The 13,389-nt window shown below is 40.1% G+C and overlaps 1 protein-coding gene across 1 annotated transcript in view; it reads left to right on the forward strand.

The window, feature by feature from the left end:
* Sms (spermine synthase) overlaps positions 1 to 13,085 on the forward strand; it is a 53,927-nt gene extending 40,842 nt beyond the window's left edge. Inside the window, exons 8-11 of the mRNA XM_057759799.1 lie at positions 2,846 to 2,960; positions 4,568 to 4,647; positions 11,250 to 11,365; positions 12,548 to 13,085. Of these exons, the coding sequence (XP_057615782.1) occupies positions 2,846 to 2,960; positions 4,568 to 4,647; positions 11,250 to 11,365; positions 12,548 to 12,587 (351 nt within the window). The 3' untranslated portion in view covers positions 12,588 to 13,085. The remainder of the gene's footprint in view (positions 1 to 2,845; positions 2,961 to 4,567; positions 4,648 to 11,249; positions 11,366 to 12,547) is intronic.
* The last annotated feature ends 304 nt before the right edge of the window (positions 13,086 to 13,389 follow it).

The raw sequence follows: 13,389 nt of genomic DNA on the forward strand, positions 1-13,389 counted from the left end.
CAACTACTCTGGTTTACATTTGTTTCAGGAACAAAAAATACTTCTTTTATAATGACAGTAATCTTAATATTGAACTAAAGATACTATACCAAGAAAACTAAGGATGGATTATCTATGTGTATGTATACATTCTGTTTACATACACACATACAAAATTATCAAGTAAAATAAAGTTCAATTTAGTGACTTTTAAAAAATTCTGTTATACTCATAAAATTTAGTTTTAAAAATTTAAAAATGAGAATTTTCAGAAATCTGTTATTAGACTGTTTGTAATGGCTTAGTGGGTAAAGGCACTTGTCTTCAAATCTGACGACCACAATTCAATCCCTAGGACTCATGGTGGAGGAGAGAACCTACTCGGACAAGGTGTCTTTTTTGTTTACACACACACAGATATACATACATACATACACACACACACACTACACACAGACACACACATGCGTGCACACACACATTGCACTCACGCACACACATAAAGATATTGCATTAGAGGGATTCCACCAAAACATAATAGAAAATATGAGAGAATTAATTTTAATAAGTAAATGATAAAGTCAAAATTATAGTAAGTGGGAAAAAGTCATTTTCATTGGAAATAGGAACCAAATTATGAATGCTGCATACCTGAGTTTATGCTTATTTTTGAAGCCGCTAATAAGTAAGATGGAGGTCATAAAAATAATAAAATCAAATAATTATATGGAATAAAAATGATTAGAAATATCCAAGAAATTTACCTTGACAATTACTTGGGCTTCTGAAAAATTGGTTCAGTGATTAAAGATTTAAGTGATTTAGTAAAGTTTAATTTTTTTCTTTCTGCTGGATGCAAAACACTGAAAGGAAATTAATTGGGAGGTGTGTGCCAGGAAATCCTACTGAAAATAATCTGTTAAATGAACTTAGCAAGAGGTATTATGAGGCTGTGGTGAGCTTTGTGATTTGACTGAAAGACATGAAATGGAGTCTTGTGCCTGGTGATAGCAGAACAGTTTCCATTGCTTCTCATTTGTTCTTCTAATTCTCATCAGAACCAAGGGAGTGAGGCCAACTGATGTTTTCAAAGTTGCTCTTATTAAAGGGAATGTCTAAAAATAGCCAAGGGAACTTATGAGAACAATTATTGTGGAAGAAGACTTGTTTTGATTGCTAATTTACTGCAGTCCTGTAATCAAGTAGGAAGTTGGACACAGACTGTGTAGACAGATAAGAGGGATATCGTGGGAACTTGAACTTATGTGAAGTCTGTGTTAAGTTACAACCTGCTAACATACTGCTAACATATGATCCCAGATGGATTCCTTTCCTTTCCTTTCCTTTCCTTTCCTTTCCTTTCCTTTCCTTTCCTTTCCTTTCCTTTCCTCTCCTCTCCTCTCCTCTCCTCTCCTCTCCTCTCCTCTCCTCCCCTCCCCTCCCCTCCCCTCCCCTCCCCTCCCCTCCCCTCCCCTCCCCTCCCCTCCCCCACCCTCCCTCCCTTTCTTTATTTTTTCAGACAGCCTAGCTCTGGAACTTGCTTTGTATGTAGACTAGGTTGGTCTCAAACTTACAGAGATTTGTCTGCCTCTGCCTCCTGCATAATGCTGGGATTTAAAGATGTGCGCCACCACGCCAGGCCCAAAATACATTTCATTTCATTTGGGTAAAGATTTAGTAAGTGATGCTGACATATTAGACTACGGACTTACTTGAGAACTAAATCAGCTAACCCTAGAAACCATTGAAAAGAGAGATTCAGTAAACTTAGTCCCTAGATTTGGAAACTAAGATACAAAGGAAAATTTAGCTTTTAAATTGGGAAGTGCGGGGTTTAATATGACTGTTCATAGAAGATTGTTGAAGACAAGAATAGAACATTTGAAGTTAGATGGAGTAGTTTATTGTCCATCTTTGGGATGATTACATGGGTTAAATTTTAGTGAAGAAAAGAGATTGTGAGGGACTGGAGAGATGGCTCAGAGGTCAAGAGCATTGTCTGCTCTTCCGAAGGTCCTGATTCAATTCCCAGCAACCACATGGTGGCTCACAACCATCTGTAATGAGGTTTGCTGCCCTCTTCTGGCCTGCAGGCATACACACAGACAGAACATTGTATACATAATAAATAAATAAATAAATAAATAAATATTTTTTAAAAAGAAAATAGATTGTGAGAATGTCAAATGAACTTTTTTGTGGTGCTGGGATCAAATCCTGTCTTTCATACATATGGTAGGCATGTTCTCAGATGGGATGTGTGTGTGTATTATTGTTAACTGAGGTGTTTTTTTCTTTTTTGAGACAAAAATCTAACCTAGTCCAGGCTGGCCTCAAACTCTATGTAACTGGGTGTTCACATTTTCTCTGCCTTTGCCTACTGCAACTTCTGCAATATATTACGTTTTATGAAACAATAGGACAATAAAACTTCTTACACTGTAGTCTTCCCTTCTCCTTCCTGCCAGGAACTCAATCTAAAACCCAGGCTGTCCTCAAACCTGTGGAGTAGCACTTGTTCTGTCTTAGCTTCCAAGAATTGGAATTAATAGGGGATGTGCTACCACACCTGATTGTCCTCTTTTCTTATCAAGGGTCTATGCGCAACCTATGGAAACCTTTTTAAATAAGATTGTGTTTCAGTCAATGAAGGGAACAGTAGCACCCACAGAGAGATTGATTACTCAGATGAGAAAGGATATAGGCATATGGTTGACACTTTGTTTTTCTATTAACAGACAGGGATGAAAGGTCTCTTTGGTGCTGGTGCTGTGAATTTAATCCCCAGCTTTCATTTTCTATTTATAAGTGTTCAATGCCACCCGTTTGTGTTGACTCATGCATCCAATCCTGTTCATTCTGAAAGGTCCTCATAGAAGACTGTATTCCAGTACTGAAGAGGTACGCCAAAGAAGGGAGAGAGTTTGATTATGTGATTAATGATTTGACAGCTGTCCCGATCTCTACATCTCCAGAAGAAGGTAGATTGTGTTTTGAACTCTTGTTTTTTGTTTGTTTGTTTGTTTTTGTTTTTCGAGACAGGGTTTCTCTGTGGTTTTGGTTCCTGTCCTGGAACTAGCTTTGTAGACCAGGCTGGTCTCGAACTCACAGAGATCCGCCTGCCTCTGCCTCCCTGGGATTAAAGGCGCACGCCACCACCGTACAGCTGTGTTTCAAACTATATACATGTACATGTTTACAGATGTATGCGTGTGTGCATGCCAACACACACAGACACACACACACACACGTGTGAAGACCACTGCTGAACACTGAATATCTTCTTAAATTGCATTCTACTTTATTTTTTTGAGAAAGAGTTTCTTGCTGAGCCTAGAACTTTCATCAAGTTCTGGGAATCAAGCCCTAGGAATCCTGTCTCTCTCCCCATCACTGGGATTGCAGAGGCACATGCCACCATGCTCATTTTATGTGTGGGTACTGGTGGGCAAACTCAAATTCATACACTTGTATGGCAAGTACGTTTCCCACTGAGCCATCTTCTTAGCTCCTCTTACTTGTTAAAAGCAGTTGAACTAGCATTGATGGTGGGAAGGTGACTGGATTTTTTTTTTATTATTATTATTATTGAAAAAAATTTCTGCCTCCTTCCCACCTCCCATATTTTTCCTTTTCCTAATGTGAAAACACAGCTTATACCTCAAAGGGTTAAGAGTGTTCTGGAACTAAATATGAGCGACCATGGTTGGGGAACATAGATTCAGGTTAGTGTAAGTAGTATGTTCCAATGTGTTAACAGTTTCATGTTTTTATAGTTGCAGAACAAAAGAAATTCACAAATCAAGGCATATTTCAAATACATTGGTGGCAAGATGAAGTGGGTTATAGCAAAGCAGGGTAACCTCTGCTGGAGGAAGTTTCCAAACTTTCTGAAGACATTCTTAGTTGAGGCATTGGTGGAAGCTAGTGTGGTCTGTTAAGTTAATACATATGAACAAAGGTCTCCTGGAATATTCTCAAGGTTAGGTCTGACACAGGTAGGCAATGAAATGCTGTTAAGGAGGCTGCAGCAATCTATGTCTTCCACAACCAGGAATTTCCTCAGCTTCTCAGCGAATGTTACTGACTTCCTTCTTTAAGCAGCTGTCTTCAGACTGAGCTCTGCCTTTGTGTCTAATCTTTGTTCTTTATCTGAGAGCGGTGCCGGGGATGAAACCCAGGATCTCCTGCCGATGAGCAAACTCTCTGCCACTGAGCTACACTCTCAGTCCCTATGCTATGCTAAGTCTTTATTGTGATGTACTGACTGTCCTAAATAGATGCAAACTTGATCCTGACCTCGGTGTCTGTGTAGGTGTTTGTACAGACCAGCTTTATGATTGTACATTATTGTTCATGAACAAACTTTCAATCATGCGTCTTTAGATTAGTCTCATGTAGTGCAGGCTGACCTAAAAGCTACTGTGTAGCCAGTGATGCTCTTTAACTCCTGATCTTCCCTCTGCCTCCAAAGTGCCAGGATGATGATGGGATGTGCCAGCACACTGGGGTCTCTTCCTTTTTGTTTTATTGACTATGACTGAGTATTTGATAACATATTTACAAAACTTATTTTTTTTACATCCAGATTCCACATGGGAGTTTCTCAGACTGATTCTTGACCTGTCAATGAAAGTTCTGAAACAAGATGGGAAATACTTCACACAGGTAGACCATTCAGTCCCCACTTTTACTCCTGTGACTCTCAAGAAGAGTCAATATTTGCCTATTTGACTGCATGTTCTTGAAATTTACATATGTTAGGAGAACAACAATATATTTGAATTATACTTGTTCAAAATCTGTTATCCTGAGATGTTACTTAACAGCAGAAGACAATATTATCCTGATTTTGTTAGCCCTGGCTGTAGTATGAAATGTCGCCAGCAGGTGGAGACACAGACCACAGTTTCTTCCCCCGTCCCCCATCTTCTAGGTATATCTCTAGGGAAAAGTCCATTTAGCAGCTTTACCTATAGTGTGAGCTGCAGACACCATATAGAAGTAGATTTTTTTCTTTGTAGTTACTTTCATTCTTTTTAAAAAAAATTTAAAATTTTTTAAAGATTTTTTTAATTAAATTTTTTTAAAAACTTTCATTTTTGAGGGTATTCTTAACTTTAACGAAGGTTTACATTTGTGGTTTCGTATAAAATAGGTATATATAGGAAAATACACTTCTTCCTAAAAAGTAACAAAGGCATCTAATTGTTAATCCAGTCTCATTACTTGGTACACAAAGTAATAACCAAGTTTGACCCTTGCACTCTGGTCTCGGAATTCTTTGAGTTTACTGGAGAGTATTGCTCATCCTATTACATGTAAACTCTAACTAACCCTTTTTATTTTTTTATTATTTTTAATATGGACCATCTTAAGCAGAATTATGTCTTTTGTCCTGTGTACATAATTCCCATCCCCTAAAAAGACTTTACCTTGTGACCAACTTTATATTGTATTAATTTCTCAGTAATTCATTTTATTAAAGCGTATCTTTGAATTTTGCTGAATACTGTATGCTCCTTTTATTTTTAAAGATTTATTTTTATCTATGTGCATGTGTCTCTGGGTATATGCATGTGAGTACAGCTGGCTTTAAGGGCTGGAGGTGTCAGATCTGGAGCTAGAGTTACAGGGCCTTATGAGATTCCTCAGGTAGGTGCTGAGAGCTGAGCTCCAGTCCCTTGGAAGAGCAGCCAGTGTGCTTAACTGCTGAGCCATCTCTCCAGCCGCAGTACATTCTATTGTAAATATTTTTTGAAAATCATACTTTCTTCCAATCCCTTTCATATATCCCCCCTTGATTTCTGGCTTCTTTTTCTTTAATTGTTAGATACATACACACACACAGATACACATATACTGTTGCAAATATATATGTAAATACAACCTGCTCAGTCTGTGTAATGTTACACACACACAGTTTTCAGGGCTGACCATGTGGTATTAGATAATCAACTGGTGTGCTCTTTCCTGGGGAAGACTATTTCTCCTGCTTTCAGCATTCCGTAGTTGCCTGCTGTTCTTTGTCATGTCTATTAGTGTCATCCTCATTCAGATATTATTTTGACAGCCATAATATTGTAGTATCATGGGTGTAGCTTCCATAGCTTTCTTTTTTTAATAATTTTTATGTTTATTTATTATGTATACAATATTCTGTCTGTATGCCTGCAGGCCAGAAGAGGGCGCCAGACCTCATTACAGATGGTTGTGAGCCACCATGTGGTTGCCGGGAATTGAACTCAGGACCTTTGGAAGAGCAGGCAATGCTCTTAACCTCTGAGCCATCTCCCCAGCCCCTTCCATAGTATTTCTAACAGACACAATGTCACAATAGATTTTTTTGTTCCTCTGGCTCTTAAAATCTTTCTGCACCATTTCTGAGCCTTAGGTTCAGGAGCTGTATTGTAGATGCATCAATTAGGCTGGTTTAGATTTTTAACATAAATTTATTTTTGACTGATCTATAAAAACATAAAAGTGATCATTTACAGAGTTACCATGTGATGTTTACATGCATGTATATACTGTCTAATATTTAATCAGGTTAAACACATGTATCTTCTTAACATATATCACATGTTTGTGCAGAAAACATTCAGCTTCCTTTCTTGGAACATTTTCAAGTATACAGAACACAATCATTAGCTATAGTTACCTTATAGCCGGGGTCTACACACTGTACGCCAAATGTGGCTGCCTGCTCTGTTTGAGTTTCTTGATAAACAGCCATGCCATTTGTTTTGTGCTCCAGGAGAAGTGTGCTGCCTAAAATGTGACCACCCCTTTATAGAGGAAGTTGGATCTGTAGCTCCGGCTAGGAGTAGTGAAGCCAATTTCTCATTAGTGACACAGTTCATTGTATCCACACCACGCAATTTAGCATATTCATCCACATAACCCACTCAAAGTAAACTTTTTGTCAGTAATAGTCACAACTGCATTGAAACTGAATAATCAAAATAATGTTCTTGCTTTCCATACTGACAGAGAATTGCAGTCATACCTCATCCTTTCCTCAAATTCTGATTTTTAAAGTGTATCATTGTGCACCAACATGATGTGTGCACGTGTTACTGCATGAGTGGAGAAGCTGGGGTCAGGTAGGCTGTGTGCAACTCTGATAGAGTTGAGCCAATTACTACATGCAACCTGGAACCTCACTGTGTTTTATTATGTACAGTACAGGGAAAAGAAGTTAGCTTGTCTTGGTAGGAGTTATCTATAGGCCAGCAATTTCAGGTTGTGAACATCTGCGAGGAAGAAGTTGTTGCTAGTTTTGAACACACTGATCAATTACTAGCATTAAAACCCTCAAAGAAGGTATTACCATCTCTTTGAATCCCAGCTGGGGAAGACTTTTCCATTCCATGGGACTGAGGTGCTGCGCACCCCCCCCTCCACACACACACACACACACACACCCCGTGTATGCGCTCTGTGTGCTAGAACTCAGTTCGTGAGCTTCGGGCAAGGGGCTGGAGGTTGAGAATACAGACGCAGAGACAGACCGACACGCAGACCTTTTAACACTGATACCAAAGCCCTTATTTGTTAGCACCATGTAGGCTTAAATACACTGCAGTCAAATGGCCAACAGGTGAAAATCCCATCCTCTGATCCTGTAAGCTAGGCACAGCTTCTAGTAACTTTAATTAGAAGGTTCTAGGAGGGAAGAGCAGCTGAAGGCCAGGACTCATTAGTCCCAACACTGAGGCATGCCCATGTCAACAATATTTACTAATTCAGGACTACACTACAGGACTTCTTGTGCTCCAGTACAGAGAGTGAGAACAAGCTAGGCATGGGTGCCATCTGCCTATAATCCCAACTACCTGGGAGCCTGAGGGAAGGGAATTTATGTATGGATCCTCTGTGAAGCAGTCAGTTTGGAGTAGGTAAAAGGCGCTATCATGGTAGTTTTGTGCTTGCTTGCTAAGGGGAACTGGTGCTTTAGTGTGGGAAACTAATAGAAAATGCAGCATGTACTGTAACTTTGAGGACTTGCTTTTGTGATACCATTTTGTGCCCTCCTGGGCTTGTTTCTTGAGTTGGTCTATGTGCCACACACTAAGATTCACCTGGTTTAAGAGGCATAAGCCTTACAGGAAACTGTGGTCGCCACCATTCATTCATTGACTTATTCACTCATCATCATTGATTTCTTTTTGTGGTGAATTCCTGCATGACAGACAGAAGTTCTCCCATTGACTTATACCCTTAGACTCTGCTTATTTCTTTTCTACCTATTGATATGTTCAGGTGATAACACTTGATTCTGCCCTTAGCTGGAGTGTGTAGCAGAAAAATGGAGAACGTTAATGGTTGGATGAGGATTTTATATAATGATTTTCAGAAACTGAATGTTCCTACCAACACATTGCTCATGTCACAGTGGCAAATTTGTGACATCACTGGCATCATCCTGGGTGCTTGAAATTAGCCTTATTATCTTGCCACAGAACTTAGGAATGTGCATTTTTGAGGGTAGAAGTTAGGTCCTGGGACTTGACCATCTATCTTCTGTCTCCCACCACTTACTTAAAAAAATAGGCAGCCAGGCGGTGGTGGCGCACGCCTTTAATCCCAGCACTTGGGAGGCAGAGGCAGGCGGATCTCTGTGAGTTCGAGACCAGCCTGGTCTACAAGAGCTAGTTCCGGGACAGGAACCAAAAACCACAGAGAAACCCTGTCTTGATAAAGCCAAAAAAGAAAAAAAATAGGCTGCTACATATAAAAATGGGTGTGTAACACACATGGAAACCACAATGAAAAATGTAGCAAATTCCTGAGCATTCCCATAGCTTGAACTGCTCATTATCAGTACCCTTTAGACATCTGTAATCCTTGCTAAAAGCTTTACTGCTTTCTGGAAGTAATCCATCATAAGCATCATTTGAAAAATTTCTTCATTTATTTTTATTTTATCTTTCAAATTATTTGTGTGTAAGTATGGGTGCCTGCAGAGTCCAGAAGAGAGTGTTAGATTCCCTGAAGCTGGAGTCACAAGAATTCATGAGCCCACTGATACGAGTGTGGAAAACTGAACCTCTTGAATGTCTGTAATCCCATTATGTGCTTTTCACCACCGAAGTGTCTTTCCAGCCTTTTTACTGTCAGCTTTTCTTTTTAACTTTTTAAAGCTGTGCATACTGGCATAGGTCTTTTATCCCAGCACTCGGGAGACAGAAGCAGGTAGATCTCTCTGAGTCTGAGGCCAGTCTGTTCTATGTAGAGAGTTCCAGAATAGCCAGTGCTACACAGAGAAACCTTGTCTCATAAAATGAAGAAACTGAAAATGAAGTGTGTGTGTGCGTATGTGTGTGCATGTGAGTACAAGTACTCTCTAAGGCCACTGAGATCAGATCCACTTGTGATTGTGGCCTGCCCAACATGGGTGCTGGAATCTGAATTCAGGTTCTCTGCATGGGCAGTAAGTATTCGTAACCACTGAGCCATCGTTTCTTTCTTGTCCGTTAGTGTCAATTCTCAAAAATTTTTGTACATTTTGTAGTTCAGATGACTGTGATTTTTCTACTGTTTCGTTTTGCTTGCATAAGATTTGTTATTTTTAATGATGTGTGTATATATGTGTGGGATATGTGCACGCGAATATGCAGATGACCTTGGAAACTAGAGGTATCTGGTCACTCTAGACCTAGAGTTAATAGGCAGTTGTGAGCTGTCAAACATGGGTGCTGAGAACTGAACTTGGGTCCTGTAGAACAGTGGTGAGTGTTTTTAACTGCCTATTAACTCAGAGATCCCCTGCCTTTGCCTCTTGAGTACTTGGATTTAAGGCGTGTGCCACCACACCCAGCTGGTTTTGCTTAATTTTGAACCTAATAAGAAACACTCAGATAAGGATTTATATTACAAAAATAGTACAAACTGATTTCAGTTTAAAAATGTAAACAATACAAAAGTCTAATATGAGAGATGGAGAATTTTCTAGAACCAAAGCTACTGAACTAATGGATCATTATTTCTTTGCTGTTGGGTTTTGTTTTGGAACTCCAATGTATCTTTCTTAAAAAGAAAAGAAAAAACATGTTCTATTTATGTAGACAGGAAAGTGAAATTTATCATGTTCCTTTTTTGGGTAGGTCTCTATTTGTGGAGTTTCTTCTTTCCCTTTTTCTTTTGAAAAACTGCTTCTTGACAATGTTGGGAAAGAACAAATTGAAACCTTCCAATTTTTGTACCACATTCTCAGTAGGGAGGTCCGGCCCTCCCATATGTCCTCTTTAAACACAGAGCAGGGTGTCAGTTTTAAGATGGCAGACAACCAGTCAGCTGTACACCTTGGTGGCATTTCCGTTCTATATAGCTTCCCCAGTGGTGATGTGTTCTAAAAACAACCGGACAGTGTTTTCTATTTACGAATTGTAAATTACATGTGTGGTGTTTATATGCTCTCATGGTGAACTTGATCTTGAAACCAAATTATATGCTGGTGAAGGGCACTTTGGCTAAATCCCACTGCAGGACCCTAGATGATGGGTTATTAAACAGGCTGCCACTAAAGGATGACGTTGTGCTAAGTGAATGTGCTAAGTTAAAACCACCAAGGCTGTCTCTTGGAATAGTTCTAACCCATTTTCATGGCTGGATTGCTGCTCTCAGAAGTTCTGATAGCATAGGCCACTTTTGTGAAGTTTTCATCTCACATTGTTCCTGCAACAGAAGCCTGAATTTGATTCCCAGAAGCCACGAAAAAGGTAGAAGGAGAGAACTGATTCCAGCAAGTGATCTTGAGACTGTTACACTCATGCAGTAACACGTGCACACATCATGTTGGTGCACAATGATACACTTTAAAAATCAGAATTTGAGGAAAGGATGAGGTATGACTGCAATTCTCTGTCAGTATGGAAAGCAAGAACATTATTTTGATTATTCAGTTTCAATGCAGTTGTGACTATTACTGACAAAAAGTTTACTTTGAGTGGGTTATGTGGATGAATATGCTAAACTGCGTGGTGTGGATACAATGAACTGTGTCACTAATGAGAAATTGGCTTCACTGCTTTCTTTTGCTTCATACTTCAGTAATTTGAAATAGCTCCGCAAATGAGGTAGAAAGAGAATGGACTAATGAACCCATAAATAGAATCCAGTGCAATTTGTGGAAGTATAGAGGTCTTGTCTCATTTTTTAAAGATGAACTTTTATCTCAAGCTCCAATTTTTCTTCCTTTATTAGAGACCTTCAAGTGAGTATGTATGACTTAGCAATCCCAATGTTTCCTTTTCTCTCTGATTTAGGGGAATTGTGTCAATTTGACTGAAGCCCTGTCACTCTATGAAGAACAGCTGGGGCGCCTGTATTGTCCTGTGGAATTCTCAAAAGAGATTGTCTGTGTCCCTTCATACTTGGAATTGTATCCTTTGACCATGACATTACGTGCTGCCTTTTCAGAGCATCTAAGTCCATCATGTGCTGCCGTTGTTAATCATAACAACAAGCAGAATCAACTCTGTAGTGTACACACTCTGAGTTTCAAACTTAACTGGGGGCTCTTCCTAGGAACTTGAAAAAGTAGGCTTTGTTTCTGAATCTTAGAGACTGGGGCGTCCCTTGTCATAGTTTCCCGGGGGCCTTTAATCATTAAGTCCCACTGATCTAAGCCAGGGAACTAGTTAGATATGCAAGTTCTTCTGTCATCACCCCAACTAGAATGTAGGGGTGGAGCCCAAAGGCCTGCTTCCTCAGTCCTCTAGGGTAGTGATGTGTACCCAAAACTCGAAAAATGGTTTGACTTCCCAGAAGCCCACATAAAAGCTTAATGGGCCACCTGTAATCTCAGCATATGAAAGGGAAAGTGGGGGATGCCCAGAGTAAGCTGACTAGCAAGACTAGCCATATTTGTAGTAAACTGTAGTCCACAGCCAGTAGCTTCCATAGCTGCAAGCTGAGTCCAGGTTTTTTTTTTCCATGATGGCAGTTGCTATCTGGGAGACCCTGCAATGCTGCTGCTGGCCCTGGGAGTGGCTCTTAGCTTGGGCAGGTAGGAAGCTGGATGCCTAGTTAAAGGCAAGAACTTTCTTGCCTAGGTCCTCTATGTCTAAAGAGGGGGATACTCTGCTGGGTAGCCATGTCTTTCAGTGGCTTGTGGAGATTTAGCATCTCCATCTTCACTCTCCCTTGCCCCTTTAGGAAGGTCTTTTTCCTGTTCAGTGCTTTGAGTAATAGGGGTGATAAGGGAGAAGGCTCTGGGTCTTAGAGTCCCATGTTCTTCTTCCCTGCTGTTTTCTCCTTCCCTTTACTCCCATCCAATTTCCCTTATTCATTTTTCTCCTCACACCAATGCTTCAGACTTTTGGGAGAGCTCCAGAGCAGAAGCAGTAGAACTGAGTAGTGTACTCCTTAGTCTTTGTCCCAAATGGTGGATGGCCCATGCTGCAAAGTGCCTTGTTTAAAAGCCCTATGTCCTATCCCCACAGTGTTCAACCTACGCCCATAAATCCCTGTCCATCTTTCAATTTGTCGGCCTATATACACATGTTAAGTGGTACCTGCTCCTGCTTGAATGGCCTTTCTTATTCCTTAACTCCCGGTCCAGGTGGGTTTTTTACACTGTTTGGAAGAAAGCTAAGCCTTAAAGATGAGCATCCCCTGAATGTCGTGTGCTGCAAGCCGCCTTCCTGACTTCCATTTGCCCTGTATGCCATCAACCAAGTCAGGCAACTGGTCATGAATTCCTTCAAGTGTTTTTTTTTTGTTGTTGTTTGTTTTTAATTATTATTTTTAATTTAAAAAAGCCAATGGGAAAAATGTATATTTTGATGAGCTAGGGTGTTAATTTTTGAAAGTCAGCCGAAGGACAATTAGACAGCCCAGCGAAGACTGCGGAATGCACTGACCCCCTAGAATGTGACTTTAGGATCTATCTTTTTTTTCTCTGTGTGGGGTTTGGGTTTTAGTTTTGGCTTCAGTAGACTTTAATTTGGACATGTGGAGGAATGAACATCATTGTTTGTTCTGGAGAGAAGTTCCTGATAGTGTTTCTCCCCCCCCACCCCCAAATTGACTTAGATTTTAAAATTTGGTGCTTTCAAAAGACATGATTAGCAGTGCTTCAATTAAAATTACAAAAGAGACCTATCATGTGTTTTGTCCCTTTATTTCAGCCCATTCTCCTCTTCCTTACTTCTGATGGCCTAGACAAAGGAATATTCTAGCCTGTGCGCATGTCATAATGTCTGTGTGGACTGTAGTAGTGACTTCAGGTATCACAGTGGGGAGTGAGCCACAGCCTATATTTATCACCTGCCTTATAAAGTTGACCTGAGAATAGCAGAAGATTTTGCCTGACTGCACAACTTAGTTCTGTTACCATTCTTACTGATGAATTCCCTGTAAATACAACTTCATTTGGGGTAACTGCTCTGAGACCCTGAGAAG

This window comes from Chionomys nivalis, chromosome X, assembly GCF_950005125.1.
Source record: "Chionomys nivalis chromosome X, mChiNiv1.1, whole genome shotgun sequence".
Classification (NCBI taxonomy): Eukaryota; Metazoa; Chordata; class Mammalia; order Rodentia; family Cricetidae; genus Chionomys; species Chionomys nivalis.